At 35.4% G+C, this 19,135-nt stretch overlaps 1 protein-coding gene across 2 annotated transcripts in view; it reads left to right on the top strand.

Moving 5' to 3' along the window:
- The window catches only part of CERT1 (ceramide transporter 1), a 112,688-nt gene that overhangs the window by 2,525 nt on the left and 91,028 nt on the right, over positions 1-19,135 (top strand). For both annotated transcript variants that reach the window (XM_047729061.1, XM_047729060.1), the window contains exon 2: positions 3,499-3,633. In XM_047729061.1, the coding sequence (XP_047585017.1) occupies positions 3,499-3,633 (135 nt within the window). The remainder of the gene's footprint in view (positions 1-3,498; positions 3,634-19,135) is intronic.

Here is a 19,135-nt window from a genome sequence, read left to right as displayed (position 1 = left end):
CAAGAATATTTTATATTGAGGATGCCTGGGTGGCTCAGTCGATTAAGCATCTGCATTTGGTCCAGGTTGTGATCCCAGTGTTCTGGGGGGGTCCAGTCCAGAGTCAGGCCCCGAGTCAGGTCCCCTGTTCAGTGGGGTGTCTGCTTGTTCCCTTTGCTTGTGTGAGTATTCTCTCTCTCTCTCTCTCTGTTAAATGAATAAATAAAATATTTTTTAAAAGCATATTTTATATTGAGAACATGTTTTAAAATTTAAAGTACATATATATTTTGATCTGTTTGTATTCACCTGGTAATTTATGCAAGAGTTAGAACTCAGCAACTGTTTTTTTTTTTTCCCTTTAATTGAGTAACGTAGGTAATTCTCAATACTAATGTGTTTTGTTTCTTCCCCTCCCAAGTGGAATGAATTTGGAATGGGCGGAGGGCATAAACTTATATTAGAAATACACCAGTCCAAATTTTTTATTTTCTGTGTGGTAATTTAAAATACATGGAAATACCTATGATGCATATTTTCTATGGAATCACTTTTTTTTTTTTTAAGATTTTGTTTTGTTTGAGAGAGAGAGGGAGAGAGAGAATGAACACGGGGCCAGGTTAGAGAGAGAGAGAGAGAGAAGCAGATTCTCCCCTGAGCAAGGAGTCTGATGCAGGGCTCAGTCCCAGGGCCGGGGAATCCTGACCTGAGCCCAAGGCAGCTATCCCGCTGAGCTACTTTAGGTTCCACAAATACTGGATAGACAGTAATTCTAGGTGGTTATAACAAATATCAGGATGGATGTTGATGGGAAAAGATTCATGCCTTCCTTATTGGGACTTGAGAGAAACAGCCTGGATAAAATAAATGCCGTCAAGCTTCTTGTGAATTCTCTCCATCCTTCAAGGTTTACCTTATCTATTTCTCCACATACCTAGCTGTTTGAAATTCTATCCCTCTTTAGAGGGTTTTTTTTTAAAAGATTATGTTTGAGAGAGAGCACTAGACCACAAGCAGGGGGAGGGGCAGAGGGAAAAGCAGAAGCAGATCCCCTGCTGAGCGGGGAGTGCAGTGTCAGGGCTCTATCCCAGGACCCTGGGATTGTGACCTGAGCCATAGACAGCTGCTTAACCAACCTCGGCACCCAGGAACCCCCATCGTTGGAGTTTATCTCAAACTCTATTCTTACCATGAAGCCTTTTCTTCTTTTGCCAGCCATTTCAGATCTCCTTCCCTTGAGTTCCCATAGTATTTTATGTGTAACTGGTTCTGACTCTTATTCTAAATGTATTGTTTTCCTCTTGAAATTTGCATGCTGGATTATTGGCAACAGAAACCTTTGATTCTTCTGTGTGTAGCGTGTTGCCTTATCTCTGTTAGATTGGGAAGAGTGAGGGAATGTTATGAGAAGCAAAAATCTGCCTTCTCGGAGAAGCTAACATTTACTAAGTAAAGGGTCTTGAAGCTTGTGTAATTTATTGGGTCCTCTATAAGAAAAACTTTAAAAATGGCGATACAATTGCTGGGACCCATTCTGTTACTGTGCAATAGGTCTGTTCTAGTGAACTGCACTGAAGGTTAAGCTTCATTAGTTCTGCATAACTCTGGTTCCAACTAAGAAAATACTGTGTGCCTGGCAGAGTTGTAAGTCTATTCTTGTTTCATCTTGACCACTTTAAGAGGTAGAGTTTAACAAAGAAACAGAGGATAAGTAACTTGACCACAGTCACATAGTTACCAGCCCTCTGAGGGGCAGTAATTAGAAGTGAGCTAAGATTAAGGTATGCCACTCTAAACAATTTGTATTACAGGCAATGGGAGTTGTCCATGTAAATTTTGGAGCTAGAGGTTCAGTGAGATTAATATGTAAGATAAGTAAGTCAGTGTGCTTAATAATTAAATAAGATTATGTAAGTTTTGAAAGAAAATGCAGAAGATATCTAGAGGTAAGGTTGTTAAGCCTTCTCAGGATCTGGTAACCTGATAATTTGATTGGACTAATTGAAAATAGAGAAGAGCCAAATTTAGGGTTTAATATGAAGGAAAGATGACTAGGAGTTGATGACAGGCTATAAAGATTGACAAAAACAGTATCTCTTATGAATATAGTAGGGGTATTCATGATTTTTTTCAGCCATTCAAATAACAAGCAAATAAAGCTCGGAGAAGTTAAATAACTTGTCAAAACTCGTTACATAACCAATAGGGTCTATCCGATTTTATATGCACTACTCTCTCCATACAATACAGGAACACTCAGCTGGGTTTGACTCTGAATGACTACAGAAATACCACTATAGCAAAGGAAATAGAAACATAGGGAGGAAAGTGTACCTGACAGGAGGAGATAATTCAGTTTTGTATGTAACCATCATTGTTTCAAGTCAGTGTATGAGTGGTGGTAAGTCACATGGAGTTAGAAATAAGGAAATGGTGATTGGTGAGCTCATAGGAAAGAATGTGTTAAATTGCTGGCATGGATGAGCTCTCAGGGAGGGGTCGTAATGATGGGCCTTAGAAGATTTAAGAGCTGAACTGTCTCAAACATGCTGAGTATGGAATAGAAAAGTAAAGATTTCTCAATGGGTATAGAGCCTGAGCCAATGTGGTATATTTTTGACAATCCATTTTGAATTAGTTTTTGGCAGATAGTGTTGGAATTAGATAGTTTTTGGAATTGTCTATACATACATAAAACCCCCAGAGCATAAAAATATGCAAAATCAAGAATTCCCATAGAGGTTGCGTTTCTGCCTTTGCAAGTTTATTGATTGTGATCTGCAGCGTGCAGCAAGACGTTAGCAACATGGAAACCGTTTATAGGCACTAGAAACTGGTAATTCAAGTATGTTTTTGAAAACCAGGTTTTTTTTTTAATAGTTGTATTATTACTCTTGGACTTAAAAAAATCTTAATAATTCAATAAAATGAATTAATTATTTTTAGTATGTATAATGAGTTCTGTGGACGAAAAATAAAGTTGATATAGACTTAAAGATTAATGATCTAGTATTTTTGCTTGGATATAGTTATAAATATCGTACCTGTTCATATAGGAAAAACTTAAAAGTAATATTTGGACATGATTAGCTTCATACTTCTGTTGATTTGAAGTCTTCCTGCAGTACTTGGTGTAGGAGAATGAGAAGCTATATAATCAAACTTAAGGTTTCTGTTGAATATGGTAATTATGGTAGAGACCAAAACAATCTTAGGTGTCATGAAGTTGGTGAAGAGGGGAGGATGAAAACACACAAAAAACCAGAATTTTTAACTGAAATCTGCATGTTTTACTCCTCAAATGTTAAAGAAGAAAATACAATATTTATAATTTTGTAAAAATTACTGAAAATCATACAATCTAGAAAATCTCAACTCACTTTTTGTAATTTTTACTGTTTACAGTTAGGCTAGAACTTTTCACATTTTAAATTTAGATTGATAGTTGTTTTAGAAGTTTGGATCTCTAAAATACTGACTTGTATATTTTGTTTTCCTCCCCCACCCCTTTACCTCCAGTGGACAAACTACATTCATGGGTGGCAAGATCGTTGGGTAGTTTTAAAAAATAATACTCTGAGTTACTACAAATCTGAAGACGAGACAGAGTATGGCTGCAGAGGATCCATCTGTCTTAGCAAGGCTGTCATCACAGTAAGTTCCTCTTCTTCATTCAACAAGTATTTATTGAGCATTAGCTGTGTACTGGGAACTGTGGTAGATGATTGGGATCTACCTGTGAATAAAAGAGGAAGATCTTTGCCTTTGTGGAGTATAGAGTCTAATACTTCTTTCCATGAAGTTATTTTATAAAGACAGATACTATTTTTCTAGCTGTTAGAGCAAGCCCTTAAGAGATTCAGAAAAAAACGTATTTGAAGACTTCATATCTGATGAGATTAGGACAGTTACATGGCAGGTTATTGAAGAAACTAAAGCAGAAAATTTAAAAAAAATGTATCTTAACATTTAAAATTTTTAACTTAAAATACTTAAATCTATATAATGTTAACACCATCTCTTTGGATGTGGAATTGAGAGAATTTGTTCTTGTAAACTATATCCATAATGCATGGTTTGCAATTTCCTGTTTTGATTTCTCTAAAGTGGAATAAAACCTTAAGGATAGTTTTGAAAAAACTAAAGTATAGGTTCTTCTCACTTTATGGTTTCCTTAGTATTTTACAGATGTCTCACCTTTGTCTAATTCAATACCTTTTTAAAGAATGACTCACCTTTATTGAGTCATTCTACTTAGTTTGCATTCAACTTAGTTCATATAGAAACAACCCTCTTTTTGCACTTGTATTCCAGACTTATGTAATACTAATTATGTAAGGACCACAACAGGTAAACTGGCATAAACAGGTTTGGGAACAACCAAATGATTTGTTAAACAACTGAACCTGTGGAATCAGAAGTGGTTAAATATGCTAAAAATAGCATATAAGTTGAGAGTAGTCAGTGTGCCCTGACATATTTAATAAAAGGGCAAAAAAAAAGGTTTTGGCTAAAGCGGGTCAGTTGAATGGAGGTCAGTTAAGGGTGCTGTTGTACTGCCAATCTAGAAATGGGTATATTAAAAACTAATCATAGATTTTACTGATACATTCAAAGAGAATTCGTGTGATAGAAATTATATTGCTTATAAAAGTAAAAAGTACTCTTTGAATCTGTGTTGATTTCTAAATCGGACTTATATATGTTTATGTTACACTGAGGAAAATCCTATAGTATTTTGCTCTTATTTTTCGTACATTCTGGCCCTCATGTATATTCGGAGTTTGAAAACAAATTTAGTTGAATATTGAGTTGGAAAAACTTACGGAGGAATTGTTTGTACGTGTTAAGAATGAAACTACTACTCTCCATTCTTGAGAACAATTTTAAAGAAATTTAAATTTAAAGGAATTTTAAAGAAACTTTGAACATAAAAGCTCAGTATTTATTTTGACATATATGTTGTACATTATATGGTGTATTTTGAAGTTGTGTATAGTTTTGTATTTTGGGGTTTTATTTTCCTTGAGATAGATCATTATGCTAGAGGACAGAATAATGGATTCAAACATGTTTTTGATCTTGAGGTGTCTTTCCTTGATTCTTCCTCTCCTTCCTTTTGCATATTGTCAGACGCTTATTAGTTATTACGCTTGATTCTTTGAAAATAGATTGTTGGTTGATGTGAAAGTGGAAGGAATGAAATTTTACCTTTATTGTTTACTGAATAGTAGTATTCCTAGAGTACTGTTAGTTTCTATAGAGTTAAATATAGTTATCCTGTTTTGAGTTACGAACTCTGATAATAGTGCATGACCTATTTAAGGAAAAGAAAAAATTTTAATAAACAATTACATTGCATCTGCTCAGAAAAAAAACAACTTGTTATTTCTTTGTACGTTTTTGTTGTTTTGTTATACCTGTATTTGCATGCAAAACTTTCATTGTGGTACATGGTCAAAAAAACGGGTGGGAGAGTGACACAATTTAAAAGGAGATGAGGAGGGGACCAAGTGGTATTCACTAAGCTAAGTAGTGATAGAGAAGGTAAAAAGATGAAAGAGGCAGCAGATTCTGAGTGGTAGCTCTAGATACGGTGAAACAGGTTGTAGGAAGAAGGACAAACATTTATATTCCTGAACCCCTTCAGCTTTCAGTCTCTTCCTTGCTCTGTAGGTTCAAAGGTTCACTGTTACATACATCAAGGAAATTACAAAATATAACTGAATTCAGTGAACTTCTCATAATGAAGTTTACAAATAGAACATGTACTTGAGTTAAATTACAAAATGTAATACTAATCTTCTCTGTTAAGTAGGTATCCTTCGCTCTTCTTAAGTATGGGCTATTATATGTATCACTTCATCTCTGAAGACAAAAAGTAAATGTCAATGTTGAATTTGCTCACATGGCACCCTTATAAAATTGACTATTCATATGTGAAGAAATCCAGACTTAAAGAATTGTAACCATTAACATATTACTTGTTGGTGAACCTGGTGTCTGAGCCCACCTTTTCTGATAGAACTGAATTCATTGTTAAATTCACGCTTATTTTAACAATTAACTTATTCTTAATTTCTTTTAATCATGTTCTTTGGCTATGCAATGATAAATTGGGTGAAATACTTTCAAAAAATAAAGTATTTCCTGGGAGAATTTGTTATTTGGAAGTAATTCTTAATGAGAAGGGCTTATAAGTGAATGAGTGAGGAAAAAAAAAAGTATTTTTTATTTTATGAAAAATAAGTTATCTGTATGTAGAATAAATATAGAAAGAAAGTTGAATTTCTGAATTATTATAGTTTGTTACTTGCTTAAGACCTAGCCCATTCAATAAAACTAGCCCATTCAATAAAACTTGTAGATGTTTGGGGCACCTGGGTGGCTCAGTGGGTTAAAGCCTCTGCCTTCAGCTCAGGTCATGATCCCAGGGTCCTGGGATCGAGCCCCGCATTGGGCTCTCTGCTCAGCATGGAGCCTGCTTCCTCCTCTCTCTCTCTGCCTGCCTCTCTGCCTACTTGTGATCTCTGTTAAATAAATAAATAAAATCTTTAAAAAAAACAAAACAAAACAAAAAAAACTTGTAGATGTTTAATATGTTAGTTGTATTTCTTCAATCAAAAGTAGTGTTTATGAAGTTTTTAAACTGTTCTTTATTTCTAAAAATTCTGTTTTTAAAATATTCATGGTAAAAAAAAAAATGGGATCCATGGCATGAAAAGGTTTAAAAAGTAAATGCTTCTCTTTGCTCTTAGTCCTGCATTCAAGAAATAGACAAAGTAAAATTTCCGGTTTTTTTCTTCCAAGTAATTTGTATGCCTTTACAAGTATTTATTTGCTTATAGCCTTCATTTTTATTTGCACAAATAGCATCATGCTAAATCTACTGTTCTCTGACTTGTTTTCTTCTAGCGTGACTTGAGTGTTAACTACTGTATTCTGTTGAGTTGTATGGATGTACCGTATCATGTTTATTTGCCCCCCTTTTTTGACATTTAGATCATATCTAATTTTTTTAAAGATTTTATTTATTTATTTGACAGAGAGAGCAAAAGCAGGGGGAGAGGCAGAGGAAAAGGGAGAAGCAGGCTCCCCACAAAGCAGGGAAAGCCTGATATGGGAATCGATCCCAGAACTCTGGGATCATGACCTGATCTGAAGGCAGATGCTTAGCCAGCTGAGCCACCCAGGCATCCTCATATCTAATTTTTTTATTGCAAACATTGTGGGAACACTTATTTTAAAATTGTTAATAGTTACTGGCAAATGACTTATTCAAAAGATTACCACTTTTCACTCTTACCAATAATGTATGAGTGTCTTTTTTCCTGTACGCTGAAGTACTGAGGAAATTTGGTTTTGGTGAATGTTAAAATATTTGTCAAAATGCTAGATAAAAATAGTATCTTAATATTTTAAATTGCATTTTCTATTTAAGAGACTAACTTAATGTGCTTGTAGGCCATTTATATTTTTTTTGCTCTTCCATTTATTCTTGTTTTTTCTTTTCTTTCCTTACTGATTTATAGAAGCTCCTGATAACATGGTAATTGGCCATTTGTCATATTTATTGCAGATATTTTCCCCAGTTTGTCATTTGTATATTCTTTCGTTGTTTTATAGTCTTTTATAGCCTTACAGAAATTAAACTTTTTTACATACTCTTATTGACCTTTTCCTTTATGACTTCTGCATTTAGTTATGTTTAGATAGTCTTTACCACTTCAAAGACTATAATATAATAGATAGCTATATTTTCATCTGAAATTTACATTTGAATTTTACTCCTGTGAGAGTTCTTTTAGTCTAAGGAGTGATGAGGGAATTTAGCTTTTTATTGTTTTCCAAGTGACTGTGTATTCTAATGTCATTAGTTGAATAATTCAGCTTTTCTCTACTGGCTTGAAATATCAACTTCATTATATATTCCATTCCTTTGTATATACTTGAGGTTGTTTCTGCCCTCTCTTCTCTTCACTTGGTTTGTGTATTCCTTCTCTTTGCAGCATGTTTAAAATTATGTTACTGATATTTCATCAACCAGCATTTCATGATCCTTTCATGAAGATAAATGAAGTGGTTTCTTTGCATTTACTAAGATAAGATGTTTTGGGATTTAGGTAGGAAGAGATATTTGGTATAATGAAAATTGTAATGTCTTTAGAGTTGGTTTGTCTAGGGTCTGTAGTCCCATCTCACCCTAGGTATCTGACTTTGTATGTCTGAAATTTTGTAGAACGTCTTTAATTACCAAATCAGTGGAATTCCTATTACTCTTGTAAGTTGGCTATAGGGATATATCCACCAATTTTATAATTTAATATATTCAGAGGGAAAACTGAAAGTTAGTGAAAATGTTTATTGTTAGATTTTAGAAAATTAAAACCAAAGAGCTCTTTGGTAAGTAGGGGTTGAAGGAGAACTCGAAAGATCCTGGCAAAATTAAAGAAGCTAATAGAGATGTCAAAGCAAGGGAAGGAAGTATTCAAATTGAAGAAAACTATAAAACTAAACACAAAAGTTGTAAGTGCCAAATAAAGACTAATGAGATCCAAAGAGTATTTGAAGGTGGAATTGTAAAGTAAGAAATTATGATACAGAACAATGTTCAGCAAATTGGATATCACCAAAGATGAGTAGTGTGCCATAAATAATCATTATACAAGGAATTCTAGATTATTGAGAAATTTAAGAAGTTGGCTTTTTATGAAGTACATAATTTTGCTATATTGAACTGGTAGAAAGAGGAAGGTATACACAACAAGTAAAAGTACTAGATAAGGTATTAGTTGGTAATTCTTATTTGAGGAGCATTTGCCTATGAATTTCTAAAGGAATTAGAATCTTAAACTGCTAAGACTTATGCCTTGAAAAACTAGTAATATCTGTTCAGTTCATTTGGAAATATCTTCTATGTTTAGATAACTTGAGTGTAACTGGAATAATATAACTCAAATAATTCAAATATAATAGGAAATGTTTAAAATAGTTGGTAAAAGGTTTTGTTTTGTTTTAAGATTCTATTTATTTATTTGGTAGAGAGAGAGAGAGATCTCAAGTAGGCAGGCAAAGGGAGCAGCAGGTAGAGGAGGAGGGAGAAGCAGGCTCCCTGCTGAACAGATCCAGCAGGGCTCGATCCTAGACCGTGGAATCATGACCTGAGCTGAAAGCAAAAAGCTTAACTAACTGAGCCACCAGGCACCCCTGGTAAAAAGTTTTATAAGTGGAAAAATATTAAAAAATATACCTCTTGAAATGTAGGACCCAGAATGTTGAAATAATTTGCCCAAAATTATTTAATTACAGAATGTAATTAGTTTGCTAGGTTTGCCCTAACAAAGTACCACAAACTGGGTGGCTTAACCAGCAAATTTAATGTCTCACAGATACGGAGATTAGTATTCAGATCAAGGTGTAATCAGGTTTGGTTCCTTTGTTGCTTTTGGTGGTTTCCTGGCCATCTGGCATTCTGGTGCTTATGGATGCATTACTCCCATGTTTGCGTTCATGTTCACATAGTGTTCTCTCTGTGGATATACTTATGTCCACATTTCCTCTTTTTGTAAGGACACCAGTCATATTGAATTAGGGGCCTACTCCAGTGTAACCTTATGCTAACTAATTACATCTCTATTACCCTGTTTCCAAATAAAATCACACTTTGAGTTATGCAGGGTTAGGGCTTCAGCATATATATTTTGAGCACAGGATTCAACCCATAACACTAAATATCTGAGTTAAGACTACAGTCCAAGTCTCCTGATTCCCATCTGGTGTTATGTTATCACATGTCACTGAGCATAGGAAAAAAAATTATATATATGATGCATTTATTTGGCGTAAGACTTGCAGGAACATTCCTGTTAAATATTTATAAAGCAGCTCTTTAAAATTTGTGATTTACTATTAATGCCTTCTGTTAAATCTCTATAATAAATATAGTCTGCATTTTAGCATTGAAGTTTCCAGAAAGCAAGGAATATACATAATTTTCTAGATTTGCCTGCTGAAAATAGTTAAAAAGAGGCTATTTTCTTAGTTTTCTGGAAGGTCTTTTAAGCTTCATGTATACAAGTTTTGAATTAAAAAAAAAATTTTTTTTTAAAGATTTTATTTATTTGGCAGGCCGAGATCACAAGTAAGCAGAAAGGCAGGCAGAGAGAGAGGAGGAAGCAGGCTCTCCGCTGAGTGACCCCGGGATCACAACTCGAGCCGAAGGCAGAGGCTTTAACCCACTGAGCCACCCAGGCACCCCCATATACCAGTTTTTCTTTAGGATTTTTATTTAGCATTATATTTTAATTTCCAGAGTACTTAATATTTCATTCATGGGCTCTGAAGTCAGACATGGGTTTACATCTTGTCTCTTCTTATGGCCACAGGTACCTTTTGGGTAGATTACTAAATTCTCTGAGTTTCACCTTCCTTAACGGGTTAAAGGGGGAAGGATATAAGATCTAAGTATGGGATGCTTATGTGTATTAGAATAACATAGAAGCACTTGTACAGTTCTTCGTATATAATAAGCACTCAGATTTCTTTAGGTTTATTTTGTTTAACGTTTGTATTAGAAACAAAGCCTGAAGTTTAAAAATAAAGAAAAGGGGAAGGTGGGAAAGCCTTTTATTAAAGGGTGACAAAGCTGCAGATAACTTACTAGAGCTAGCATATGTTCCATTTCCTATTTGAACAGGTTCTCATTCATTTCTTCAATCACTTTTTTTTTTTAAAGATTTTATTTATTTGACACACACACACAGAGATCACACTTAGGCAGAGAGGAAGGCAGAGAGAGGGGGGGAAGCAGGCTCACTGCTGAGCAGAGAGCCAGATGCAGGACTCAATCCCAGAGCCCTGAGACCATGACCTGAGCCGAAGGCAGAGGCTTTAACCCACTGAGCCACCCAAGCGCCCCTTTGACCCACTTTTCTGCACCAAGTGGTTCCTTTTCTCTCATTCTGTGCATATCTATATATTTATCTATCTATCTATATCCTTTATTTGTGTATATATATATACATATGTATAAAAATAGTTAAGTTTTTATGTTTTCTGCATGTTCTGACAAACTTTTTTCCTTGTTGTACTATTTATTGTTTTTTTAAGTCATGTAATGCCTTCTTAAAACTCAGATTTATTGAGGTATAATTTACATCCAGTAAAATTCACCCCTTCTAAGTGTACAGTTACAGCTTTCATAAATGTATACAATCATATAATCATTGCCACAATTTCCATCACCCCAAAAGGTTCTCTCCTGACTCTTTGTAGTCAATTACCTCCCTATCCCAAATTTCTGAAAACCACTGTTCTTGTAGTTTTGCCTTTCCCAAAATGTTATATAAATGGAATCCTACAGCAATGAAGCTTTTTGTGTTTTGCTTTTCATTTACCATAATGCTATTGAGAGTCATCCATGTTGTTGCATTTATTCCTAACTTGTTCCTTTTTGTTACTGAGTACTTTCCACTGTATAGATGTACACAGTTGTTTATCCTTCACTATTGAGGGATACGTGTTTGCATCCGGATTTAGGCTACTGTAAGTAAGGCTGCTGTAAATACTCACATGCAGCTGTTTGTGTAAACTTTTGCTTTTATTTTTCTTAGGTAGATGACTAGGAGTGGTATTGCTGGATCATACAGTAAGTGTATGTTTAACTCTATTAGAAACTTCCAAACTGTTTTCCAAAGTGGCAATACCATTTTATTTTCCTACCAACAATGTATGAGATTTCCAGTTGCTCAACGTTTTTGTCATTGCTTGTTTTTTGTTTTTTGTTTTTATTTTAACCATTCTAGTAGCTGTATAGTGATATCTCATTGTTGTTTCAACTCGCATTTTCATAATGACTAATAATGTTTTATATCTTTTCATCTGCTCATTGTTTATACCTTTCCATGATACCTCAGTTCAAATCTTTTTTTCCTGTGTTTGTCTTTATATGAAAGTTCTTTCTATATTCTGATACTGTAACTTTTATCAGACATGGGTTGTTTCTTTTTTTTAAGATTTTATTTATTTATTTGACAGAGGGAGACAGAGTGAAAGAAGGAAAACAGGCAGAGAGAGAGGGAGAAGAGGGAGAGAAGCAGGCTACCCGACAAACAGAGAGCCTGATACAGGGCTCAATCCCAGGACCCTGAGATCATGACCTGAGCCAAAGGCAGATGCTTAAAGACTGAGCCACCCAGGCGCCACCCAGGCGCCCCAATGGGTTTTGTTTTTTTTTTTATCAGACACATATTTGGCAAATATTTTCTCCTAACCTAAAAAGCTGATTTTTGTCACTATCATCAAAAAATCAATTACATTTAAAACATATTTAAATGTATATTTTGTAGACTTTGTGCTCTGAGTTCTTAGGAGCCCTTGAAGGTTATTTATTTCCTAGTGTAGCACTATTATTGGTTTTTTAAAAATAGGTTATTTGTAGAGAAGTAACATTTCTCACATTCTTTACATTTTTATTTTTTAATTTGGGCATACAGTGGCACAGTGGCACTTAATTAAAGTGACAACACTTTAGATTTAAAATTACCTGCTCACAACTCATTGTATAGTTAGTTCGCTGGTATTGCTGTTGAGCTGCTGCTTTAGTGCTACCGTATGCTTGACTTTTGTTGTTTCTTCACTGACACAAGAAAACCATGGCTGATAAAGAACGATATATTCTTTTGGTCCCCAAGTTAAAGAATATATATCATCCAACAGTTATTTATTTTAAAAATATATGTACCCACTAGTGAGGATTTATCACCTAAAAAAGGAAAAGATCTTATAAGTTTACTGTAAGGAACCAAGAAACCAAGAAGCTGTGATTAGTTGAGGCTCATCTAGAAATTAAGGTGGTCTCCAAAATGATAATGTATTGAGGGCAGGAGACAGGGTTGGGTAATGATTCTTGAAATTTACATATAAACCCAGTTTCCTGTTGTTAAAGGTGTCAAATGGTTTCATTGACTTTTAAAAAACTAGGAAATTCATCTCCATAAAGATGCATATATCTAATCTCCTTTCCCAAAGTCAGTGGGTTAAACCAAAAAGGGAGAACCGGAGAGGAGACAATAGAAGAGAGCATTTTAGAAGCTGGAAAACAGATGGACAAGTGCAGAGTGAGTTAATAGATCCTGAAAACCCAAATCCTAAATTATCAGTTGGGAAACCTGAGAACTAGATTTACATTGCAATAATATAATACTTTAATAAGAATTTGGATGTGAAAATTGTAAAAACTAGGGAGGACACAGAGTATCAGTTTAAGAAGCAGTCAGATCCCCAGATTTTTCTTTTCTAACTCTGTCCAGTTGGGTGGTTGACCTACCCCTGCACTAACCTGACAAAGATAGATTTATTCTACAGGGAGAATAAAATAGTCTCTGGGCAGGAGAATGTGGAAATGCGCATTAGAAACTATTGAAAACAAGGGATGATACTAAAATAGGGACGTTTAGGGGAAGTGTGCAAAGGGAATACTGAGACCTTAACTTCACCCTTTTCCCCGTACCTGGTTCAGCAACCTTTAGGTGACAAATTTCCAGACTGAGAGCAGGAGATTGCTGGAGATTTGTCTAGAGAATCTGACCAGGCCAAGAGGAAAGACCTAAAAATAACATCAGAGCTTCTTCAACACAGTAGCCCAACTGGATTAGCCAGCAATGATGCTCGCCTTTGATAAACTGTCCATACATAACTTTTCAGGTTCCAGTCAGCTTTGTGGATCCCCAGCTCTTAGAAATGAACAGTCAAGGACCACCAGTCATATGCGGTTTCCAATATGAAAAAGATGAAGAGAATAAATGCAAGATGAAGTAACAAATTTTCAAATCCATAAACATAAAGAAGAAAATTTGTTTTCTCTGTATTCTCAGAGAATTTGGAATCATGAAACAAAAATGTATACTATAAAAAGAAATGATTAAAAAGAGCTGTTGGAAATTATAAATATGGTAGCAGTGATGAAGAAATCAGAAGGGTTAGAAGATAGAATTCTAAACATTTCCCAGAAAATCAGGAAGATAAAAAAGATAGTGAATGAGAGAAAAGATAAAATTAAAGGAATGATCCAAAAATTTTGGTATTTGAGCAGTAGAGACTTGAAGAGAAAACAAAGAAAGGAAGCATCAATAAAAGAATACAAGAGTATAAAAATCTTGATTTCAAAAACAGAATTAGTTTACTGAGATGAAGGTAAGAAAACAAATCTTATAGAAAACATAAAAGAATACAAGAAAAATTAATAGAAAAGGACATGAGTTTTGGGGTCCCTGGGTGGTGCAATTGGTTGAGTGCTCAACTATTGGCTTTTGCTCAGGTCGTAATCTCAGGGACCTTGGATTGAGCCCCAAGTGGGGCTCTGCGCTCAGCACAGGGTCTGCTTGGGTTGCTCTCTACCCCCCTCCCCGCCCCTCCCCACTGCAATCTCTTTTTCTAAAATACATAAATCTTTTTTTTTTTTTTAAGGTTTTATTTATTTATTTGACAGAGAGAGAGAGATCACAAGTAGGCAGAGAGGAAGGCAGAGAGAGGAGGAAGCAGGCTCACCGCTGAGCAGAGAGCCCGATGCGGGGCTCGATCCCAGGACTCTGAGATCATGACCCGAGCCGAAGGCAGAGGCTTAACCCATTGAGCCACCCAGGCGCCCCTAAAATACATAAATCTTAAAAAAAAAAAAAAAAAAAAGATATTTCACTTTGAAAGGTCAAGGAAGGCTCAGCATAGCATGTTAGATGAAAAAAGACCCATTATTAAAGACATGTCCTTATACAGACCACGGGGAGGAATGAAGATCCTGCATCTTCCAGAGGGGGAAAACAAATCACAACAAAGGATAAGGTTTCAAAATGACTATGAACTTCTCAAAACACTGGATGCTAAAATGCAATGAAGCATATCTTCATTCTTTTGAAGAACTATTTTTGACACTTAATTCTGTATCTGGCCAAACCATTAAAGCACTGTAAGAGCAGATAAAAGCTTTTTAAAATGTCTCAAAAAATTTACTTCTTTTGACTTTTAAAATGTCTTATTTTAGACTTACATACTCACATATCTACAGATGAAATGATATGTTTAGGATTTGCTTTAAAATAATCCATCTGGAAGGGCTTGAATTGGTGGGGACTATATGGGAGGGTTTATTATTTTGTTCTTTATTTTGCATATGTTTGAAAATTCCTGTAATAAAAAAGTAAAAAAAACACACAAATACACATTCTACAAAGCTTTCTTTTAGGAAATGTGCCCCATCAAAACAAGGAAGTAGGGGCTCCAGGGTGGCTTAGTTGTTAAATGTCTGTCTTCAGCTCTCAGGTCATGATCCCGGGATCCTAGGATCCTGGGATAGAGCCCCAATCCCTGCAAGGGCTCCTTTGTGTTCCCTCTCTCGCAGTGTCTCTCTCCATCAAATAAATAAAATCTTTTAAAAAAAAAATTGGGGCGCCTGGGTGGCTCAGGTCATCCCAGAGTCCTGGGATCTAGTCCCTCATCCACATGGGCTCTCGCTCAGCAGGGAGCCTGCTTCCCCCTCTCTTTGCCTGCCTCTCTGCCTACTTGTGACCTCTCTGTCAAATAAATAAATAAAATCTTAAAAAAAAAAAACCAAAAAGGAAGTATTAAATGAGAAAGAGGGAGATATGGGAGAGAACATTGTTCTCAAAGTGTGATCTCCAGGCCATTAGCATTAAAATCAGCTGTGAACTTGACAAATGCAAAATCTCAGGCCCAGTTTCAGACCTAATGAATCAAAAACTACCACAATGAGCTTCAGCATTTGGTCTTCAGGTGATTCTGATGAATGCTGAAGTTTCTTGCTCTTCTAAAGCAAGAAAAATATCTATGCTCAGGAATGGATTTCTCATTCTCTTAATTGCTTATTCTCTGAACTTTGATATTTGATCTGACATTTAAATGAATGGAGTCCTTACACGTAAAGGCAGAGGAATTAGTTGTGCTGTTGTTGCTAGCACTCTGAATGGACAGTGGATATTAAAGGTTCAGATTTTGGTAAACTGTTAAGTCAAGTGATTGTCTTCAGAAGCGGAGTAGTTAAGAGTGGAACAGATGAACATCTGCTATATCAACCTTACTGCTCGTCTAATTGGCACCTTGACATTCTCTGCTAACAATGTTCATTGAATTTTCCACTATCTAGAATGTCTTTTCCCTCCTCCACTATCAAAACCCTGTCTTTTCTCTGGGTCTAAACCAAGCCACAACTTTTCAACAAACCATTCCCCATCTTTTTGTCTTAACTATAAGGTTCTTAAAAAAGAAACATGGACTAAGCTACTGTTACGTGCTAAATAAGCATTGTGCTAGGTATTTTACATGTTACCTCCTTTAGTCATCCTAATAATCTCTTAATAACCTAACTCAATATTAACATTTTCATGTATGTGCTTTTCTCTTGCTTTTGTGCCTTTGATTTTTATTTCAAGAGGAATGGTAATTACCCACTTCTATTTCTTGTTGAGAGTATTTCCTTTACTGCAGTGGTTCCCAGACTTCAGTGTGCATCTAGAAGGCTTATTAAAACAGATTCCTGTTACATTTGCAATTTCTATGTAAAAGTGAAACTTTTTTGAAAGACATAAATATTTTCAGGTCATTAAATTGTTTTTGCTATTTAGAAGACTTAGAAATAATCAGTTTTAAAAGCTAAATTAAGGACATTAAAATATGCCTTGATCATGAAGTAATTATAATTACTTAAGTTTTAGCAAAGTTTTGTAATATTTCAGTAATGTTACATTACACAAATGCATATTCATGGCTCTGCCATCAAATAATTTGAATGAAAGTCCCTTATTGGGTTGTGATTCTGAGTGCCTAGCACAGTGCCTTCATAAAAGCCTGTCTGTTGAACTATAGCAAACCTTTTTTTTTTTTTTTTAAGTTCTATTTATCTTATAGAGAGAGGGAGGGAGAGTGAGAGAAAGAATCTTAAGCAAAGTAAACGCTGAGCACAGAGCCTGGCACAGAGCTGGATCCCACAACCCTGAGATCACAACCTGAGCTGAAACCAAGAGTAGGACATTTAACTGACTGTACTACCCAGGTGTCCCAATATAGAAAAATCTTTGTATTTCTGATGTGGGTTTGATTTTCAGAAATCACCAGAAATTACTCAGGATCACTGAACCAGATAATTGAAGTTTAGTAAAGTCTTTTGGGCCAAAAATATATTTTAGGCCAAGTATAGCATATAGAAGATATTTATTTATGTTAATTTGTTTACTAAAAGTTCTTTCTTTTAGTCTGAAATATTGGTTTTATTAGAAAATGTGCTTAGATGCAGAAGTTTGCTTTTTATGATTTTTGAGACAGGTAGTTGATCCTTTTTGTAATGGCAAACTATTACCACTAAAATTCCATTATAACAATTCCACAAGAGAACATGGGAGAAGATTACAACTGTATTTTCACTAACTTTTAACTGACATTTCACATTTTAATAATGTAGAGAAAAATTACAGTAATTCTGTCAGTATCTGTGACCTTTTCACAGAGAGAAATTAAAGGCACTATCCCATAACATTATTGGCACGTTGTAGATATCTCAAAATAACACTAACTGCTACTAGATACTAATTTGTCGGTATAAACTAACACACATATATATTAGTATATCTTAACTTAAATTTTTAAAATTTTAAATTCTATGTATTTGGTTTCTTTTAGAATCATATGTATTTTGCTGTATACTTTTGAAAACATTGTTCAGAGGATTCTGAAAATTTCACCAGATTTGCCCAAGAGTGCTTGAACCCTTGCATTACACGGGGCTGCACAGAACATTTTTGTGGCATTAGAATTTTGTCTTGAGTCTATTTATTAATGTCTTCAAATAATTTAAGATGAAAGAATTAATATCTAAATTTCTAAAGTGAGGTGTGAAGTATCTCAGGCCCAGTGAAAAAAAGAAAATGCATTATATTATCCTTTCTCTGCTTCAGGCTCTCTTGGGTTATAAGGTTTTGCATGATCTGCCGCCTTCTTAAACTTCATTTCTTGCCAGACTCCCTCCTCTCATGGTGTCATCTCTAATCATGCTATACTTTCAGGGTCTTATCTAGGCTTGTTCTTTCCTGCCACACATCTTTATATGTGCTTTTCTTGCTGTTTAGAATGTTCTTTCTTTCTTCTGTTGTTCATTCCATTTCATCCTCCTCTTGGCTCAGATACCAACTACTTTCTTGGAAACCTTCCCTGGCCTATCTGATTAGATTACTTAGTTTATTGTAGGCTTTCTTTCTTTCTTTTTTTTTTTTAAGATTTTTATTTATTTATTTGACAGAGATCACAAGCAGACAGAGAGAGAGGAAGGGAAGCAGGCTCCCTGCTGAGCAGAGAGCCCGATGCGGGGCTCGATCCCAGGACCCCGGGATCACGACCTGAGCTGAAGGCAGAGGTTTAACCCACTGAGCCACCCAGGTGCCCCATATTGTAGGTTTTCTTAACATGATGCACCTTTCTTGTTTATGGCTTGTTACAGTTGAAGTTTACATTTCTTGTGTGATGATTTGGTTGATGTGAGCTCCACAAAGTTAAGGACCTGTTCATTCTTACCATTGTATCCTCAGTGCCTCAGATCATGCTTGGTAAATCACAGGTGCTCATAAATATTTCATTGGTTGGCTGGTTACATGGATAAATAAATGAATGAATGAAAGCTTTAAATCATGGTTGTCCAATAGAAATATGTGAGTCACAAATACAAGTCACATATGTAATTGAAAATTTTCTAGTAGCCACATCAAAAAGAAAAATGAGATTGATTTATTATATTTTATTTAACTTAATATATCCAAAATATTGTCATCCTAATACACAGTTGTAAGAAATCATTACTGGGGCACCTGGGTGGCTCACTCAGGTGTCTGACTCTTGATCTCAGCTCAGATCTTGATTTCAGGGTTGTAAGTTCAAGCCTCATGTTGGGCTCTGTGCTGGGCATGGAACCTATTTAAATAAAAGAAAAAGAAAAGAAATTACTATTAAGGTATTTTACAGGGGCATCTGGGTGGCTCAGTGGGTTAAGCCTCTGCCTTCTGCTCAGGTCATGGTCTCAGGGTCCTGGGATCGAGCCCTGCATCGGGCTCTCTGCTCGGCAGGGAGCCTGCTTCCCCCTGTCTCTCTCTGCCTGCCTCTC

Source organism: Lutra lutra, chromosome 5, assembly GCF_902655055.1.
Source record: "Lutra lutra chromosome 5, mLutLut1.2, whole genome shotgun sequence".
Classification (NCBI taxonomy): Eukaryota; Metazoa; Chordata; class Mammalia; order Carnivora; family Mustelidae; genus Lutra; species Lutra lutra.
The sequence above is the reverse complement of the archived record's forward strand: the minus strand, read 5'-3'. Positions and strand labels throughout refer to the sequence as shown.